The sequence below is a fragment of the Halichoerus grypus genome, chromosome 13 (assembly GCF_964656455.1).
Source record: "Halichoerus grypus chromosome 13, mHalGry1.hap1.1, whole genome shotgun sequence".
Taxonomy (NCBI): domain Eukaryota; kingdom Metazoa; phylum Chordata; class Mammalia; order Carnivora; family Phocidae; genus Halichoerus; species Halichoerus grypus.
The window spans coordinates 79072675-79092831 of NC_135724.1; the positions used below are offsets into that span (position 1 = coordinate 79072675).

Below are 20157 nucleotides of genomic sequence, written 5' to 3' on the forward strand. Positions count from 1 at the left end.
CTTGGTGCCTTCTGAGCTCCGCAGCTTCTCCCCCAAACCAGGGAGGGGCCGCAAGGCCCCACAGGCCAGAGGCACTGTTGCCCAGAATCCTGACAAGCCCCAGGCGCAGTCACAAGGCTCCCATGGGGCAGGGATGACTCCCTAGCGCTGAGGGGGGCTTTCCCGTAGAGGCAAGATGGCAGGCTGGCATGAGAAGGTGTGATACCCAGGGGGACGAATGGCCAAGAAAACTGGCCGTCTTGGAAGCCAGGGGGAGGGAGGGCCCAGGACGAGAGAAGCTGGAGAGCCCTGCGTGCCTTCACTGCTGGCTTGAGCGCTCGCAGGGCGTGGGCCTCTGAGCCCCAGGCTCCAGCGCAGAGTAGCCACTTGGGGAAAGCTCATGTGATTGGGGGGCAGGGGTTGGTACAAATGGGCATGTGGGTTTACAGCTGGAAGGGGAGCAGAGGGGAGGGGCCTGGTCAGGACCCAGGGGACAGAATGGGGCCATGTTGACCCTGGGCCTCTCGGAGCTCAGTGAGTCACGGCTGTAGAGCCTCGTGTCCTGAGACGTGAGGTTCCCTTGGGGGTTCCGGGGCTCTCCACAGGCACAGGCTGGGGTCACCAGAGTCCAAAGGCTGCTCCCTTCTATTCCAAGTGACAAAATTGACCCTGAGCATCAGGAATGGTCCCTCCGGAGGTCGGAGAGCCTTGGAACCCTTTCTGACGCTGACAGAGCAGCGTGGGGACCGAGGCACAGTTTTCCAGGGAAGGCCGCTGTCCCGTGGCAGTGAAAGTTTCACAGGCTCAGATGTCCCAGTCACCCCCCAAGCAGGCCATGCAGGCTCCAGGCAGGGCCCAGCCCCTGGGAGGCGGTTGCCATGGTTACTGGGAGGATGAAGCCATCTGCGTGGAAATGAAGGTCTCGATGACGCTGTGGTTGGATGGCAGCAGGTGGCTGTGGCCATTGTTGGAGTCGGAGCTCTGGTACAACACCAGGCTGCTGGAGGGCACTGCAGGGGCAAGTGAGACAGCTGGCTGCCGGCCCAGCCCTCCCTGAGCCCGCCTCGCGCACCCCCCCCAAGGGGCACTTGGCATAGGGGACACGGGGCCTCGCCACCCCCCGAACTGCAGCAGATAACGAGACCCCAAAACCAAACCTGTGTTTGGGTCTCATCAACCCCCCCAGCCAGGCTCTGCAGCCACCCAGGGAGTGGCCGCCTCAGGGCTTTTTGGTGGAAACATTCGAGAGGCCCTGGTGAGACGGTGTGGTTAGTTTCGTGCATCAGGGTTGCTAGGCTGTAGGACAGGCACTAAACCAAACATTTAAGTGTTGCCGTGGAGGCGCTTTGTAGCCGTGGTTAACACCTAAAATCGGCTGACTGGAAGTAACGGAGATTTCTCTTGATGACATGAGTGGGTCTCATCTAGTCAGTTGAAGGCTTTAGGAGCAAAAGCTGAGGTTTCCTAGAGAAAAAGGAATCCTGCCTCAAAACTGCCTCTGTTGTCAGCCTGCTGACCTGCCCTACAGCTTTCAGACCTACCAGCCCCACAGGCGTGTGAGCCAGTTCCCTAAATACACGTGTATATATGTAGTTGACCCTTGAACGGTGCGGGGGGGCTGGGGGCACTGACCCCCTGCACCGTCACAAATCTGCATGGAACTTCTGACTCCGCAAAAACTCAACTACTCTAACAGCCTACTGTTGACCCAAAGCTGTACCAATAACCTAAACAGTCAGCACATGCTTTGTATGTTCTAGGGATCATACACTGTATTCTTAAAGCTAGAGAAAAGAAAAAGTGACCGAGAACGTCATAAGGAAGAGAAAGTACACTTACCGTCCTGGGCTGTATCGAAAACTATCGGGGTCTAAGCGGACCCGTGCCGTTCAAACCCCGTGTTGCTCAGGGGCCAACTGCATTCCTGTTGGTTCTGTGTCTCGCCAGAACCCTGACTGATCACGATGGCTAAGAGAATGGGCTTTGATTTGGGACCTGGGTTCAAATCCTGGCCCTGCGGCCTAGTCACTGTCGGAGGCAAGGCCAAGTCCCACAGCTCTTGAGTGTCTGCGTTCTCATTTGTAAAATGGGGATGATGACCCGTACCCGGTGGAGAAAGCGTGGAGCCTGGCCCTGTGGAGGCCTCAGTAACTGTGTCCACAGCCTCCAGGGCTGGATGGAGGAACCTGAGGCTCACAGAGGGGGCTGTGGGGGGGAAGCAGCCGCCCGAAGTCGCACACGTAACAAGTGATCGCGTGCAGCCTCAGCCCAGCAGCCCGGCTCCCAAGTGCCCACTCTTCATTATTGCAGACTTGGGGCGTCGGGATGGAAACGAATGGGTCAAGGGGGATATGGTGACCTGGAGAGCCCACACTCTATTGTTGCTACGTGGAAACACGAGTCTCCAATTTTCCAAGAAAAGCCAGAAACCACGATTTCTTTGTGAAAGCTAATTTTTAAACGTGGGCAACATACTCAACCAGTGCCAAGCCCTGAGCCAAACGAACACGCCTGTGAGCCCCTTCTGGCCCACGGCAAGCCCGGCGTACTCCTCACTAGCACCCTCTCCTCTCTTGCAGTTACTTAATCTTTTTCCTCAACCAAGTCAATGAGCTAATCCCGTAAGATAGGCCCATTTTCCTGTGGTTTCGTACCCCTCTTGGCTCAGTTCAGGGGAAACCAGGGTGCCCTCCCGTTTGCGGCACACCTTCCTCCCCAACTGAGGGAGCGGGGAAAGGCTGCTCACCGGTGGGGCTGGCGCTGAGCCGGTGGGCAGGCTGCAGGTGCTGGATGCCTGCGGGGTCCTGGCTGGGGATGTGGATGGTGGTGGTCTGAGACGCCGGCGTATGAAGCCCGGACTCACTGGAGGCTTCAGTGTCTGAGGTGAAGACCTGGGGGAGCAGAGCAGCCTCCTGAGCCCCACATGGGTGCACTCTGGGAAGTGGCCTGAGCAAGGGGCCAGGCGGCCCTGGGCCTTACCTGCTTGGTGGGCGTGAGGCTGGCCAGGGCACTCAGGTTGGTGGTGTCGGTGATGAGCATGGTCTGCGGAAGCAGGCCCGTGTGGGTGTACTGGGCCACCTCAGGCTTGTGGCTGTAGAGGGCTGGCCAGGAGGGAGGAGAGAGGTGGATATAAAGACATGGCACCCCGGGCCAGGCTGGACCCCTCCCAAGGGGGCCTCAAAGCTGGGAGCTCCGGGGGAAGTGGGGCATGGGGCCTGGTAAATGGCCCGATGGAGCAGTGGTTGAGGACTCAGGACAGATTTCCAAAACTGGGCACTCCAGATAGAGGGGCTAGACCCTCACCCCAACTACAAGAGCCTGCTCAGGCTGGCTTGGTGGAGGGAAGGCTGGGGAGGCCCAGGAACCCACACCCACCGCCCGGGGATGACCAGTGCGAAGGGCAGTGGGAGACCCAGCGCTGCCGCACTAAGTACAGGCCGCGGGGCGGGGGGGTGCAGAGCAGGGGCCAGCAGAGCTCCCCCTCCAGGACACCTCTCCGAAACGTAACCCGGAGTTTCATCTACAGCCCAGCCCCACAGCACACACAGGCACCAGCAGAAAAGCACATAAACCACATATTCTCACATCGACTCAGATAAAACCATACACACGCAAGTATGGGCCCTCAAGCAAACCCACACAGATGCACAGGCCCACAGGCCCTTACCCCCAATTCCAAATTCCAAAAAGGTCTGAAAACCAACAGATTTGTGTAAAGTCAGCACTGGAGCTCATTTGGTAGCAAACTGACCGGAACCTGATAATGAGGTTATGGAAGTCTATTAACCCACTCCGTGGCATTCTCCCTTCTGCTGCAGAAATCCCAGGGCTTAGATGACAGGATGCTGCCCTGAGCCCTGCCGGGAGTGTGCTAGAGTAGACTGTCGATACCCCATATCACCTTTTCCTAAAGTCAGAGAAGTAGTGGAGTCTGAGATACACGCGGCCCCGCGCGTTTCAGAGGAAGGCCTATGACCTTCCTCCCACACGTGGGTGTGCACCTGCAAACACCGATGAACACCCACACGCACATCCACTCACAGAAACTCGTGTGCACACACGGCCACACCTATTCACACGCTGACACATATTCTGGCCCGCAGGCACGCGTCTGAGCCCCTGCAGACCTCCCCGTCTGCTCGTGGACACCCAGCCTCTCCCACCCGCTCCCCCAGCGTGGGGCTAGGGGTGCTCACCGTGGGGGCTCTGCAGCTGGGCCATGGTGGCCATGAAGGGGCTCTGGGCCACATGGCTCTGCATGGGGGGCATGAGTGGCTGCTGGTAGGACGGGTGCAGCGGCTGGGAGAACTGGACTGGCTGCAGGGTGGTCAGGCTGCTGCCCATGCTGTTGATGACTGGCACGCTCTGTGCCTGAGTGGAGGCCAGGCCTGGGGTGGGGGGAACGGGAGTCAGCCCGGCCTCCTACCACCTGGCCCAGCACTGACCCCGGGGCACTGTCCCTCCCTCCCAGAGCCAGTGGGTGGGAGGACAGGAGAAGTGACCAGGACACACCTTTGCACTAGGACCCGTCTCTAACTTACGTGGTCTTGGCAAGTCACTCCCCTTCTCTGAGCCTCTAACCCCTCTCCCAGTAGCTCCCTATGTGTCTTACATACTCAGCCTCTGCATGAAGGTTCCTGCAAATAAAGTCTTTCTGGGCTTAAAAAGAAAATAGGATAAAAAACCCCAAAACCTACAAGATTTTGATCTCCCTTCCCCTGCTCAGTTTTCCCATAGACATGTTGCCTTCCGAGACACTCTATAATGTGTGTGTTGTGTTTGCTGTCTGCCTCCCCACTGGAGTCGTTGAGATTTTGGTCTGTTTGGTTCACTTGTGTATCACTGAGGGAGCATAGTGCACGCACTCAGTAAGTCTGCAAATGAATGAATGAGCTCCGGTGGCTCCTCCAGCTTCTGGATTCTGTGGGAGCCCGGGAGCCCTCCCACCCAGGTGCCCCCCACATGCCCACCAACTTACCAATAACCAGGGTGGAGGCACCTGTGTTGGTGAACGTGGGGCCCAGGGAGGCAGGCTCGCCGGGCCCAATGGCCATGACCCCGGGAAGCGACGCCATGATGAGATTCTGGGGCTGTTGGTTGAGGCCTGGGGAGGTCTGCTCCAAGCTGTGCAGTGCTGTCAGGGTGCTGACAGGGGGCAGAGGGCCCCCAGTTGCTGAGACCTTGGAGGGGAAACCAAGCTGAGTCTGAATGGGGCCCCATAGTCTCCCTGGGGACCACTCCAGAATCTCCCAGCCAAGGGAAGGTAGAAGATGGGGTTGGACGGGTCTTCCCCACCTGCGGCGTGTGGGGACACTCACCAGCTTGGCTTCGGTGCTCAACAGGCTGTGACTGGGCTCCAGGCCCGTGGGGGACACTTGGTGCAGGGGTGCAGACACTGTCACCAAGGGACCGCCACTGCTTGAGGGCACTTCCGCCCCCTCGCTGGTTGCTGGCTGTCCATAGCGCACACCTGGAATGGGGGCCGCGTCCAGCCTCAGCACCCCACTTCCCTGCCCTCCGTGGCCCTCATCACTCCCAACTGCCTCAGTTTGCTCACTTGCCCCATCTTTGCCCCAGCAAACTGCACTTGAGCATCCTCCTGCCAGGTCCTGGGCTGGCTGCTTCCAACTCCCTGAAGGCAAGACCTGCATTTTATTAGCTCCATGGCCCCCCTGGCCAGAGCTATACGTGATAGGCAGTAGGTGTGCAATGAAAGACATCTGGGTCAAAATGAACTAAAACTGATGAAATGAAACTGCAGTGGACAGAGTTGAATAGAAGGAACCGGAATTAGTTAAATGAACTGGAATCTAGTTGAACTGAACCCGAAATGAATTGAAGTAGATTGAGCATGATGGAGTTGAACCGAATCGGATCAAATCGAATTGGATTGAACTGAACTGAGCCATGCAAAATTAACTTAATTTCCTTGGATTATATTTAGCTGGACCGAGTGGAATTGAAAGGAACTCAGTTGGATTATAGTGAGTTGCACAGAGTGGAATTGAATCGAATCGAACTGAACTGAAATGAGTTGAGTTGAGTTGATCTTAAATGAATGAATTGAATGGAAGTGACCTGAGTCAAGTTAGGCTGGATTGAATGGCATGGTGTGGTCACTGGGGTGGACAGGAGAGGACTGGATCGAGGAGGGTAATGAGTAGAGGGGAGTGATAAGGAACCAAGCTGAAGTGCCAAGAGGTTTGGGTGGTTACTGCCACCGGCGTGGTGCTCCCCAGCTCACCAGCCTACCCTCTTGCCCCCTCTACCCACTATTTCAAACCCCCGCCACATAGCACTCACCGTGGACCTTACTGGGGGAGAGGGCGGGTGGGGGCAAGCCCGGGGAGCTGTGGGCAGGCAGGGCGGGGCCCGGGCCTGGCCCCGGGGGCGGCCCGCTGTATGTGTCCATGGCCAGCTTGTGACGGAAAGCTTCTTCCTTGCGCCGATTGGCAAACCAGTTGTAGACACGCACCTCCGTGACGAGGTTAGAGCCCAGTCCCTGTGCCTGCGACGGCGACACCCCCCTCTGGATGCACTCCGCCCTGCAGAAATGGCCACTCGTGAGCCTCCAGGCCAGGCTCAGAGGAACCTCTCCTGGGGCTGGAGGTAGGGGAGAGAGTTCTGATGGAGGCTTCTCCCTTAGTGTGTAAAGCTGGCAGATCTGGGTTCCAATCCCAGTGCTGCTGTGTGACCTTGAGCAAGTGTCTTAACCTCTCTTAGCCTCTCCATTCATAAAGTGGGCAAAATAGCCATAGGGTCGTAATGAGGGTGAATGGGATGAGCAGCCACTCAAGGATTGCCTGGATGGGTGGGGGGAGTGGGTGCTAGGAATGGAGCTAGGTTTCAGACGCTGAGCAGGATTTGAGTGCTCCTGGGCCAACAGCAGGAGCACTCAAGGACTGGGGAGCCTCCCTCAGAACCCAGAGCCACCGTCCCCCAGCCTTGCCCCAGCCCAGACCAAACCAGCCCTGCTGACCCACCAACCATCGTACCTATTGCACTCCTCTACCAATGCCTCTCGCTCCTCCTTGCTGGGGTTCTTCTGTCTCTCATACGCCTGGAACAGGATCTGCTGGGAGGCTGGGCCCCACTTGAAACGGTTCCTCCGCCCCTTCTTGGTTGGCAGCTCATCACCTGTGGGCTCTTCAATCAGCCCGCCCTGCCCTGCGTGGGTGAACTCTGTAGGCACACACAGAGAGCCGTAAGCGGGGCACTGGCCACTCCCACCTTCCCACTTCAGTTCATCTGACCATGCTCCTGATTCTTTCCCAGTCCCAAGCTGTTGAGCCAGGAGGCACTTACAGCTAGAACTTAGAAATCACCTAATCCAGTGATGACAAACACACAGCACACGTGCCACCCCTGTCTTAACCTGTGCCCCAGGCAGACATCGCTAATCAACCGCTGCACAGTTTTTCTAGTGCGCCAAGATGGAAGCTCATAATCCTTCTCAATGTAAGGCTCCAGGAAAGCATTAGCGTTCGTTCGGATTTAACACATTTGCTATTTTATTTTACAGATGAAGAAGCTGAGGCTCAGAGAGGCTGAATATCTTTCCAGGGCTGCACGGTAGAACAGAAACTCGAGCCACATCTCTTGAGTAGATTCAGAGCTATTTTAAACTTTGCAGACCTGTAAATCACACTTAAAATGCAAGCATTAGCCAGGAGAGGAGAGACCCAGCCAGCCCTTGTCAGCTAGTTCCACTTTAATGGAAACTCTTAGATTCTCCCTGAGCAAGCAACCAGGAGACTAGAACAGATAAATGCAAAGCCATCTTTACGGGAGGGGAGGCAGGGAGAGTGAGTCAGAGATAGTGCAGATTCTGTGCCTTCACCATCCAAGTGCCACGAGGTAAAGCCAGCCCCAGTGCTCTGGGGAGACGCGGGCTTAGACCCACCGAAAGCCAACCCTAGAAGCCGCTAGAAGCCCGCTTGACTCAGATTCCAACATTCTCAGCAGCTGAGGCGCAGGTGGCCACTCACTGACTCAGTTGGCCATCTCACCTGGCAGCAGGCTGGCCCAAGATCTGGAGTACCAGACACTGTGACTTGGCCCAGAAAACTAAAATATTTCAGCTTAAAAAAAAAAAAAAAGATTATCCCGTCAAGGCTGTCAAAAACAAGGAAAGTCTGAGAAACTGTCACAAGCCAGAGAAACCTAAGGCGACATGGCAACGACATGCAGTATGTCCACACCTGGATGGGATCTTGGACCAGAAAAAGGACATTGGGGAAAAACTGAGGAAATCTGAATAATAAAGTAAGTACGGACTTAATAACAGTGTGACAGTGTTGGTTTGTTAATTGTGACAAATGTCCCATACTTGTGTAAATAATAGGGAAAACTGGGTCTGGGGTAAACTGGATCTCTGTGTACTACCCGCCCAGAAGTTCCGAAAGTCTACACTTACTCTAAAATTAAGAGCTTATTATGTGTTAATTTAAGTTTTACCTGCTAAGAAGGGTAAATTAAAGCCATGCTAGTTTTCTAAGAACACTTAGTGATAGTGCCTTCGAAGTAGGTCATATACAGTCCCAGCCAGCGGAGACCCAAAGGATGCCCGTCGGGTACAGGTGGCAGGGCCACTGGCTCCTTGGGTATCGGTGTGTGTTGCTATTTCTGCACGAATAAGCAGTCAGTGATCATCCTTGTAAGAAAATATTAACACTTTACCATAGTGATTGCTCGGTAAATGTTAATTAACCTAATGGGGTTTTTTGGTGGTGGTTTTTTTTTTTTAAGATTTTATTCATTTGGGCGCCTGGGTGGCTCAGTCGTTAAGCGTCTGCCTTCGGCTCAGGTCATGATCCCAGGGTCCTGGGATCGAGCCCCACATCAGGGTCCCTGCTCAGCGGGAAGCCTGCTTCTCTCTCTCCCACTCCCCCTGCTTGTGTTCCTGCTCTCGCTATCTCTCTCTCTGTCAAATAAATAAATAAAATGTTTAAAAAAAGAAAGATTATATTCATTTATTTATTTTAGAGAGAGAGAGTGTGCGCAAGCAGGGGGAGGGGCAGAGGGAATCTCAAGCAGACTCCACACCGAGCACAGAGCCCAATGCAGGGCTCGATCCCAGGACCCTGAGATCAGGACCTGAGCTGAAAACATGAGTTGGACACTCAACCGACTGAGCCACCCAGGCAATCCAATTAACTTAATGTTTTAATCAGCCCCTTGATAACACCAATATCATAGTTTTGGGGGGCTAGACAGGAGGAAATCTGAGAGGGAATGTTAAGCAGGTTCCACGCCCATCACAGAGCCTGAAGTGGGGCTGGAACTCATGACCCCGAGATCATGACCTGAGCCAAAATCAAGAGTCAGATGCTTAACCGCCTGAACCACCCAGGTGCCCCTACCAATGTCATAGTTTTAAAAAATAAGTTATATAAATGATCATCACAGCTTTTAAAAGCTGCTTTTTTGTGTTCAACAGAAAATGATAAATAGTAGATGCTCCATAAATATAAAATGAGGTGGGGCGCTTGGCTGGCTCAGTCAGTGGAACGTGTGACTCTTGATCTCAGGGTTGTAAGTTTGAGCCCCACCTTGGGTGTGGAGATGACTTAAAAATAAAATCTTTAAAAAGTAATAAATAAACAAATATTAAATGAGGTGTAGCTTGCTCTCTCTCAAGCTCACCTGCTCTCATATCTCAAGAGTGTACTTTTCACTTTAATAAACTTTTCACTTTAATAAACTTCCCAGCTTGAAAAAAAAGCAACTTCTCAGCTTGTAAAAATGGATAAGTAAATAAGTAAATATTAAATGAGTGAGCAAATCAGTATGTGAATTTGAGGACTTTAACATTTTAATATATTTTTAGGAAGCATGGGGAAAAAAGTTTATTTTTTTAATTACCAGAAGTGCAAATTGTCACCATGTCTTCATAAGCAGCTACAGGAATATCTATCAAAGATTTTAAAGTACCTACTCTGACCCAGAATTCTACTTCTAGGAATTACTTTACAGACAGTCTCGTGTGAGCACATATACAAAGAAGGATGTTCTTTGAAGCAGTTGGTTCTAACAGCACATTGGAAAAACCCTAAAAGTCCTTTGGTAGCGAACCAGTTAAACAAATAATGGTACCTCCAAATAACAGAACAGCTAGCAGCCCTTCAAAGAAGAGAGGAAAAAATATATATATTATATATTGTAGTGTATGCATAAAATATCTCTGGAAGGATGCATGAGACTAGGAATGTCCATTAGGAGGACACCTAATTTCTGTTGTAAACTCTTTATTTTCCCCTATTTTTTTAAACTAGTATGTAGTACCTTTTTTAAAAAGCAGATAATTAATAAAAGAAATTTAAAAAAATTTTTTAGGGACACCTGGGTGGCTCAGTGGGTCAAGCATCTGCCTTCAGCTCAGGTCATGATCCCACGGTCCTGGGATGAGTCCTGCATCAGGCTCCTTGCTCAGCGGGGAGTCTCCTCCTTCCACTCCCCCCTGCTTGTGCACGCACTCTCTCTCTCTCTCTCTCACAAATAAATAAAATCTTTAAAAAAAAATTTTTTTACACATAGGCTAAAAAGTGAGAGTGCACTTGGGATTTTGTGGGGTGTGAGGTCTGAGTAAGGAAACCCACCATTCCCTGAACGATAGTGTGGCCAGGTCTCCCGGGGCTTTCAGTGAAGGATTCCCTGAGCATACACCTTGCCTCTGAGCCTTTACTCAGGCCACTCCCTCTGCCCAAAACACCCTTCCCTGTTGTCTCCATGAGCCAAAATTCCACTCAGCCTTTAAGACTTAGTCTGAAAGTTCTCCTGGTGTGGTCCTTCCCGATGCCCTTGCCTCCCCGTGGAAGAATAGATTACGCTCTGGTCCTCTGCCAGCTTAATATTTTGAAATACTTGACGTGGTACTACGCTGCCCTGGGCGCTCCGGAAACACTAGCTGTTACTGTTGTTTTTATTGTATTATAATACATGTCTCGCTGCAGCATAATGATCTGTTCTCCCACCCAGAGCTCCTAGAAGGCAGGGACACAATTCCTCCATCTCCAGATGCCCAGGACCAGCCTCCTCCCCTCCCCCAGAGTGCCTTGTGCAGAATAGGAAATATGTGCCCATTGAATCCTGCTGACTTCCTCTCAGGCAACCTGTCCCGGTCACGTGGGAGAAGCTCCCCCCACCCCGAGCTGCAGAGAGTTCCAGGGCCCCGCCAGGAGGTTGGGGCTGTGCTCGTTACTTACGCTGGGCCACCTCTCGCTGCTTGCGGACGTACCAGGTGTACAGGGCGGCCCGCTTCTGCGTCTTCATGGGGGTGCCCTTGTTGAGGTGCTGGGACAGGTGAGACTGGTTGAGGCCAGTGGTGTCGACCACCTCCCTCTGTGGGATGTTGTGCTGCTGCAGGTAGGACTTGACCATCTTGGCCACGCGCCATGGGTCCTCCCTAGGAGGGGGGCAAGGACAGAACCTGCTCAGCACGGGGGGTGCGGGGGGGTGCAGGCAGGGCTGGGGGTCCTGTCAGCCCTGAGAGTGGGGATTGTGGGTGGAAGCTGGTGTGGAGCCCAGGACCTACACTTGGACTCCAGGACAGCAAGGTGAAGGCACTCATGCCGGGACACATGGACAGACATGAAGACATGAACAGACTCCCACCCGAAGCCCTACAAGCCAGACAGGGAAGGTCCTCACCTTTGTGCCTCCTTTAAAGATCCTTCCCTCATCCTACGTGGAAATGTTATTTGTGGCTATGTCTTATCCACCGTGAGAGACTGTAAACACTGTGAGGGCAGGAACTGTCAGGTTCTCAGCACCCAGAATAGGCCCGACATAATGTGCGTCCATGGTGAATGCATCAGTGAATGAGTGGTTGGGTGGATGGGTAAATGGGATGGTGGATGGGTGGGTGGATGAATGGATGGGAGGGGTAGGTGGGTAGGGGAATGTATAGATGGGTGGATGGGATGGTGGATGGGTGGGTGGATGAATGGATGGGAGGGGTAGGTGGGTAGGGGAATGTATAGATGGGTGGATGGGATGGTGGATGGGTGGGTGGATGAATGGATGGGAGGGGTAGGTGGGTAGGGGAATGTATAGATGGGTGGATGGGATGGTGGATGGGTGGGTGGATGAATGGATGGGAGGGTAGGTTGATAAAGGGATGGGGAGATAGGTGGGTAAATAGGATGGTGGATGGATGGATAGAAGGATAAATAGATGGTAGATGGATGGATGGGTGGTTGGATGAATGGATGGGAGGGTAGATGGATAGGTGAATAGGGGGATGGGTGGATGGATGGGTGGATGAAGGAGACCTACTGGGGAAAAAATGGGTCTGAAAACAAGGAGAGAAACATGATTCTCTCACTTTACAGCCAGGGCCACTGAGGCTAAGAGTGCTTGTGTCGAATCTTCCACCCAAGGTCACAGAGCCAGCCCAGCAGAGTCCCGTCCCTGGAGGGATCCCATTCTAAGTCAACCTATCAGGTAAAAATCACATAAGAGTCAAAACACCTCCTGCTAATCTACACTAAACCCTAGGCTGTGTCCTGGCCAGTTTCCCTACAGCACGGGGGCAGGCAGGCGCAGGTGAAGGAGTTACGGGCTGGTATTCAGAGGCTTCGTACAAAAAAAGTGTGTGTGTTTGAGCCCCCCAAATTGCACTCTGTGGGCTGAGACTCTCACTGGAGAAGCTCAAGGGACCTGCAGCCGTCCTCTGCTCACTGGGGGACGGGGAGGTCTGAGGGCCTGTACCACACAGATTGTCTCCCTCTCCTGTTCTGTCTCAACCCTCCTCTCCTGCCCTGGTCCTCTCCTGAGCTTGTATTACAAATATGGTGACGGATAAAAGCAGCTCGATACAACAGTGCTGAGAACAGGCCGAGCTGGGGTTTGAACCCAGCTCCGGGTGGTTCCAAAGCCTGAGGTCCTCACCCCTTTGAGCAATTTGCTTCTAAGAATTTGAGCTTTCCAGCATTTGCACGTGTGACAAGGGGCATGTGCTGGAGGCAGCTGGTCACCTTGTTGCTTGCCGCAGCGAAATATCGGAAACGACCTGAGTGTCGGGCAGAAGGGTATGGTTGGTGGTGCCTCGAGTGGACGCAGCCGTAAAAACGCACTGAGGCAGCTCTGCCCGCGCCCACACGGAACAGTCTGGTGGGTCTGCTGTGCTGTTTGTGTAAAATCCGAAATGGCACAAAAGAGTCCTGTGTATTTGCTTGTGTTTGCATGAAATAGCAGAACACAGAAGAGACGAGCGACATCGGTTGTCTCAAGACGGGAATGGGGTGCTGGGGACGGGGAGAGGGACCGTGTCCTCTGTTACTTTTCTGTGCTTTTCAAATAATGTAATATGATGTTAGATAATATGCTGTACATGCCTACAGAACATTGAAAAGTCAACTGCGAAAAAAAAAAGCAGAGAAACCCCCAGCACTTTGAAGCCTGACCCCTACCGCCTTCCCCCTTCTCTCCTTCCCAAGGAGCCAGCCCGGTCTTGCCCTCCCTGACAGTGCCCTTCTTGGGGTGAAGGCACAGAGCCTTTCAGCAGCTTGGGCCCCGTGACTCCCTCCTTTTTATCGGCGGTTCCCATACACGTAGGGAGGAAAGGGAGGCGGGGAGAGTTCAATTTGAATTGGTCAGCAATCCGTACGGCAAGATCCCAGTTGTGTAAAAATGCTAGATGTGAGAATTCATGTTTCTTGAGTATTTACCATGAACCGGGCACTGTGCTAAGGGCGGGTCATGTAAATCTTACCATAACCCTAGGAAGTAGGTGCTACTCATATGCCCATTTTCACAGATGGGAAAACTGAGCCTCAGAAAGGTGAGCACTTGTCCAAAGTGACCTAGCTGGGACTCCAGAATATTTCGCTTTGCCCGGATCCCCCAGAGCCCTCCCTGAGCGAGCTCTGCTTCCTCCCTGCATCTAGGGGCTTCTAGGCTCCTCCTCCACCCCTCCACTGTTCCCCAGGTGCCAGTCAGAGCCTGGAGGGAAGGGCAGTACAAAGTCCAGCCTTGTGCTTCGTGGCAAACATGTTTATCTGATTCTGGAGCCGGGCTGCCTGATGGCCTCCCTCCTCCCCCAGCTGCAGGCATCACCCTCCTAAGCAATCCTCCCTCCCTCCCTTCTCCCTTCCCTGGAGGGAGAGAATGAGCTCAGTCTTCCTCTCAGCCTGGCCTCCCTGGCTCAAACTGAAGATTCACTGTCCTGTCACTGTCCATTTGACTCCATGTGTCTTTCTCTCTGTGTGTCTTGGTTTCTCTCTGCCTGGCTCTCTCCCTCTCTCTCTCTCTTTCTCTCTGTCTCTCCTTCTGTGTGTGTGTCTCTGTTGTTCGCTCTGTCTCTTTCTCCCACCCACTCCCAACCACACTCACTCACTCACTCACCCTCAGTCTCCAGGGACCTGACTCTTTCCAGGATAGTTTCCCCAACCCAGAACTAGAAGGCCACGTCTCCAGGTATCTCCCGCTTTCCCTCCAATGGGTTTAAGAGTCGAGCCAACCTGGGTTCACATCCCAGCATGGCGCCCTAGCGCCTCCCGTGTGCATGCCCCACGCCCTTCCGTACCGCGGCAGTAAGCCCACGCCCGCCTCACAGGGCCCCTGGGAGGACTGACTTTCAAATAGGAGTGAACCGCATAGAGCAGGTCCTGGTATATGGTAAGTGCTCAGTAAGTACAACAATTTGTCACCATCATCATCATCATCATCATGGATGATGTGGCCATGGGGCCCCCAGCCCTGCAGCAGAGGGAAAAGGGCCCAGGAGAGGTGCCCACGTCTCCTCCTACATCCTATGGGTTCTGGGAGGGGTGGGTCAGAGGTTCAAGACTTTGGGCCTCTGGCTCGCTGGCCCCTGAGGTTTCAGAGGGTGCAAGGCTATGGAGCTCAGAGACCAGCCGGAAGGGCCACACGTCTGGAGGGGGAGTGGAATTCTCAGTGCATGGTGGGTGGGGTGGGGCGGAGAAGCTTCCCTTCCCAGGTTGAATCCCAGCTCTGCCACTCACTATCCATGTGGCCTTGGGAAATAGCTTAACCTCTGTGTGCCTCAGTTTCCCCAACTGTAATACAGGGCTAAAATGTTTCGTAGGCTGCCAGGAGGAGAAAACAAGTTTAACGCCTTTGTAAGCAGTCCCGTGAGCTCTTAGGGCACCGCATGGAAGTGAGTGCATGTGAGGTTAACAGCAAGAATGACTCGGGAGGATAAAAAGGGAAATAAACAGATCGAGGACAGCACGTAGCCTCAAGGATGCTGTGCAGAATATGGGATTTGGAGGACCTGGGTCCAAGTCCCAGCCTTACTACTTTGTAAATTGCCTTGGGCAAGTCACTTTGCCTCTCTGAGCCTTAGTTTGCCGATCTATAAAATGGGACTATTACTCATAGCAACCGTTTACTGCACTTATAAGCTATTTAACCCTGTGGGTAAGTGTTATCGTCATCTCTGCCTTGCTGGCAAAACCAGGGCTCAGAGACATGAAATCACCTGCCGGGATTAGGGTGGGGCTGAGTTGGGATTTGCACCCAGGCAGGTTGGCCTCAGTCAGGGGTGTTAGACTGTCCCACTTTGCCCACTGTCTTCCTGGGTCTCAGTGCCCTGGGGGTGCCTGACGGAGAGCATCAGAGACCCTCAGGTTGAGGTTTGAGCTGCTCGGGACCCAGGAGGACACCCAGGAAGGAACCTTGGGTACAGGTTCCTCCCTTGGCCATAACAGCATGTCTAAGGAACCCTCATTCATTCATGCTGTCTTTGAGCCACTGGGCTGGATATCAGGGATACGAGTGGTGAACAAGGCCATGCTGGCCTTCCCTTTGAAAAGCTTCTGTTTTCATGGCAGGAGATAGAAAACAGACAAAAACAAATAATCATAAGTAAAGTTAAGAGACGAGAAAGTAACAGAAGGTAGTGGAAGAGAGTGACTCTGGGGGGAACTACATTTAGATGGGGCAGTGAGGGAGGGCCTCCCTGAGGCGGTGACATTTGAGCAAAAGGAGGAGAGGGAATGGGTCACGGGAAGATCTGGAAAGAAGTGTCCAGGGAGAAGGAGCAGTACATGCAAAGGCCCTGAAGTGGGAATCAGCAAATTCAGTGTAACTGGAGGAAAGTGTGTGAGGGACAGAGGTCCCTCAAGAAGAGGTCGGGGAACCAGGGCAGGGAATTTGAGTTTTATTCATTAGCCAGCTAGGGAAACTGAGGCAGGAGAAGAGACTTGCCCAAGGTCACACAGTGAACTAAGGGTGGAGGTCTGGGGGAATAGCTCAGGTTCCTGCTCTGGCCTCAGGCACGAGGCACCCCGGGGAGGGGGGCAGCCCCCAGGACCCACCCTGCCTCTTCCCACACTGTCTTCTCCAAAGAAATGGCGTCCACGGAAACCCTGCCTCTGCATCATCCTTTCCAGCTTTATCCTCCCCAATCCTGGGCTGTCCAGGCCTTCATCGGGGTGCCCACCCCACTCCCTCCTGTGCCCTGAGGGTAGAGGCCCCGCTTTTTTTTTCCCCTCCGGGCGTTTTCAGATCCCTTTTGTTACCTGAACAATAAGTAACCCAGGTAGTTAGTTATAAACTCCGCAGGAACAAGGAGCTGGTTGATAATTTATAGCAACATCTCAAATTTAAATGGAAAGTAAATAGCATGCTGTTAGCATTAAAGAAAACCCAATCGGGGCAGGCGGGAAGCACTCCAGCCTTCTCTGCAGCTTGGGGTGTCTCACTCTCTCCGCAGCCCCTTCTCCCAGCTGGGCGGGAGCCCCTCTGCCCTCCCGGCCCTCCTGCTCTCCTGTGCTTATCCAGGCCTCTCCATCGCCCCCCACGCCCTCTTTCTCTCTTCCTCCGGCTCCTCGCTCTCCCTCAACTTCCAGGTCTCTGCTGGTCCCCAGGGAGCACTTTGACCTCTGCTCCCCCCTCAAGTGCTGTGGATGAAGCCTCCCCCCCACCCACCATTCCACCAAAGGGGCTGCTGATCCAGAGGCCCCACCCAGCCAGGTAAGAAAGGCCCTTGGCACCCCCTGCCCCCACTCCCACCCGAAAGTCCCCAGTCCCATCTGGGGCCCGGAGCAGGTCTGGTCCAGCCCCACCCTGTCCCTGTGGCTTCGCCCTGGGTCTGGCAAGGCCTGACTCTTTGCCCCTCCCCTGCAGCGCAGCAGGGCCCTTTGCCCTCTTCTTCCTGCCATGTCAAGGGGCCCTGGCTGCTCCCCTGCCCCCTGCCCAGGCCCTCACAAGGCCAGGCAGACCCTGAGGGCTCCCCCCACCCCAAGCCGGGATCAGGACCTTGGACAGAAAAGAGATGGTTCCATAGAGGGCTTCTTTGGGGCTCTTCCTCCCACTGCCCAGTCATGGCAATGGAGAGCACCAAACAGAGTGGCTGTGGAGTCCCAGCTGGGTGGGCTTAGTCAAGCTATTTCCCCTCTCTGGGCCTCAGTTTCCTTATTTGTGAAGCAGAGTTATCCCTAGCTCCTTTCCAGCATTCATCTTGACATTATCAGACCGTATGCACATGAAACCTCAGCAAAGGGCCTGTTAGGATTGGAGCTTAGGATCCTTTGGGGAGGGCGGTCCCTGCAACCCCTAGACCCCTTTCCCCCCGCCCTTGCTGGGTAGGAGGTTGGTTGGCCCAGGCCTCCCCAGGCCACCATCTTTACAAGTTAATGATCACAGGCCTTATCAGAGCCTTTTACCGTTTATAAATTTATAAAACAAAAGAGAAATAATAAAGCTCGTGGGTAATTAGTAACCAGGTCAGCTCTGCTGAGGAGAGGGGAGGCATCAGGCTTAGACCCACCCAGTTCTCCGGGAGTTGGGGAGCCAGCCAGTCAATGGGGGTGTAAATGGGGAGACCTCTCATGGTGCCTGCCGGTGAGGTGGAGGGGGCTAAGGCTGTGCAGGAATGGGGAGCAGGTCCTGCCCCGAGGCTCCATCTCCCTCAGGTAAGACCTGGGCTTTCCTGGCTTAATGCTTGAGTCCCTGGGTGGCTGAGGGAGCCCCTAAAACCCCAGCCTCGGCTCCCCTCTCACTAAACGTGCTTCCTGGCCCCAGAGCCTGAAATCTGAATGCTTAGCAGGGAGGTTAGGGTTTGGGGAGTAGAAAGGGCCGTGGAGGCTAACAATTCCCACCACCCTCTGGTTCTCCAGGCACATGAATTATGGATGTGCCTGCTTTCCCCCCACCTCAGAGCCCCCCTGGGGCGTGCCCTTACTTCCCAAGCCCAGGGCTGAAAGCCTTCGCTCATGGGGACTCGGGACTTTGTAGAGGACCAGGTCAGGGGCTGGGAGGCTCCAGCCTGGGAGCAGGGTCGCCCCATAGCTCGCGTGGGCCCCGTCCCCCTTCCCAACAGCCAGGCTAAAAGCTACCTACAGCTCAGGGAACTCTGGACTCAGAAGGGCTAATCAGGAGCTGAGGGTGGGCCTCCCTGGGCTCCTTGGATGCTGGGGACAGGGGAGGGGTCCTTACTGCAGCAAGGTCTCCACCACGGCTTTCTGGTGGGCCGCCTCCTCGGGGCTGAGGTTCTCCAGCTCTTTGAGGATGGGCGGCGTGAAGTCTTCCCCATCGTCGTCCGTCTCGTCCTCGGAGCCCCTCGCCTCCCCCAGCCCATTGGGCAGCTCAGCCAACTCCCCCCGACCGCCGCCGCAGGACTCCCCCTTGTCCCGGGGGCCATCTGCAGGCAGCAGGTAGGGCCCCGGCTCACCCAGTGCCTGGATCAGTGCCTCTTTGCTCAGGCCCGACTCGAGCAGGGCCGCCAGGAGCTCCGTCTGCAGCTGGCTCAGTTTAGAAACCATGGCTCTGCTACCACTGGGCCACGCGGCCTGGGGCCACCAAAACGGCCGCCTCCCCCACCAAGTGGGCTGTCTACTTGCTGGCCGACCAGCAGGCAGGCACAAACCAGGCTCCTTGCACCTACTGCCCCCCCAAACCCCACGAACCAAGCCCTGTGGGCACCCCAACCCCCAACACTGGCCCCAGCAGCCAGTGAATCAGGGCCCCTGCCCGCTCTGTTTACATTGGAGCTGGGGAAATTCTCCAAGGTTCATATTTATCCGTGTGCTTAGCGAAGGGACTGAACTTTGGACTTCAGCCCTGCAAAGTGCAGGCCTCATGGCAGTGCAGAGGGACGGGGGAGCCAAGGCCTTCAATGGGAGTGGGCAGAGGGGAGGGTGGGGGAGGCAGGGGAGGGGAGAGGGCAGCCAGAATGGAAGGGGCTGGGGGGCCACGGAGGCCTTTTGGTGAACAGCTTTGGGTCCCGCCCCTGAGGACTTTGTAGGGGGCTCAGGCTGAGACAGGAGAGCGAAAAGAGCAGGTTTCCCTTGGGAACTGAAGCAGGAAGGGGTTCTAGGCAGGTGGGCCAGCTCTCCTCAAGGTCAGGGCTAGGTCACATCCATTTTGGGTGTGTGACCCAACACCGACTGAAACACCCAGGTGCCCCTATTTTGCAGACGCTTAAGGACTGAGCCACCCAGGCGCCCCTATTTTTTTTTTTTTTTCACTTGCTACAGCATAAGTGACTCTTGAAGGTATTGTGCAAAGTGCAAGAGCTGGAGAACCTCAGCCCCGAGGAGGCGGCCCACCAGAAAGCCGTGGTGGAGACCTTGCTGCAGTAAGGACCCCTCCCCTGTCCCCAGCATCCAAGGAGCCCAGGGAGGCCCACCCTCAGCTCCTGATTAGCCCTTCTGAGTCCAGAGTTCCCTGAGCTGTAGGTAGCTTTTAGCCTGGCTGTTGGGAAGGGGGACGGGGCCCACGCGAGCTATGGGGCGACCCTGCTCCCAGGCTGGAGCCTCCCAGCCCCTGACCTGGTCCTCTACAAAGTCCCGAGTCCCCATGAGCGAAGGCTTTCAGCCCTGGGCTTGGGAAGTAAGGGCACGCCCCAGGGGGGCTCTGAGGTGGGGGGAAAGCACACATTGACTTGAGTCTACTGATTGCCGGTCTGTAAAATGTACAGGTACATTTATTCCCATTTTACAGACCAGAAATCCAGAAGCTCTGAGAGGTTAAACAACTTGCCCAAAGCGACACAGCTAGCAAGGGACCAGACTTTAAGGTGGGAACAAGGTGTGGCCAGGCAGGCACTTGACTCACGTATAAATTTTAAGGGGGCATCAAAAAACTCAGTAATCGAGAAAAACTGTATTTTTATACAATATATTAAAAACCAAAATGCAAACCCCAAAAGAATTAAAAACATGTCCACACAAAAGCCCGCACATGAATGTTCATAGCAGCATTATTCAC

The 20157-nt window shown here is 54.4% G+C and overlaps 1 protein-coding gene across 1 annotated transcript; it reads right to left on the reverse strand.

Moving 5' to 3' along the window:
- Positions 1–815: 815 nt before the first annotated feature.
- Positions 816–18773, reverse strand: HNF1A (HNF1 homeobox A). Its single transcript, XM_036119696.2, has 10 exons — positions 18385–18773; positions 11184–11383; positions 6975–7161; positions 6283–6524; positions 5298–5449; positions 4958–5159; positions 4176–4367; positions 2959–3080; positions 2726–2870; positions 816–989 (listed from the first exon to the last, which is right to left on the reverse strand). The coding sequence occupies exons 1-10, from the start codon at positions 18708–18710 to the stop codon at positions 862–864; spliced, it is 1896 nt and encodes a 631-aa protein (XP_035975589.1). The 5' UTR covers positions 18711–18773; the 3' UTR covers positions 816–861.
- Positions 18774–20157: the final 1384 nt, after the last annotated feature.

What these genes read in the sequence shown, in the direction of transcription:
- HNF1A (XM_036119696.2), bottom strand. Translation starts at nt 18,710, where the DNA reads ATGGTTTCTAAACTGAGCCAGCTGCAGACGGAGCTCCTGGCGGCCCTG. An exon ending in GCAGCGAGAGGTGGCCCAGC is followed by an intron (nt 7,162 to 11,183) that starts GTAAGTAACGAG and finishes GTGTGCCTACAG; the next exon opens with AGTTCACCCACGCAGGGCAG. An exon ending in TGCCTCCACCCTGGTTATTG is followed by an intron (nt 4,368 to 4,957) that starts GTAAGTTGGTGG and finishes CCCCCACCCCAG; the next exon opens with GCCTGGCCTCCACTCAGGCA.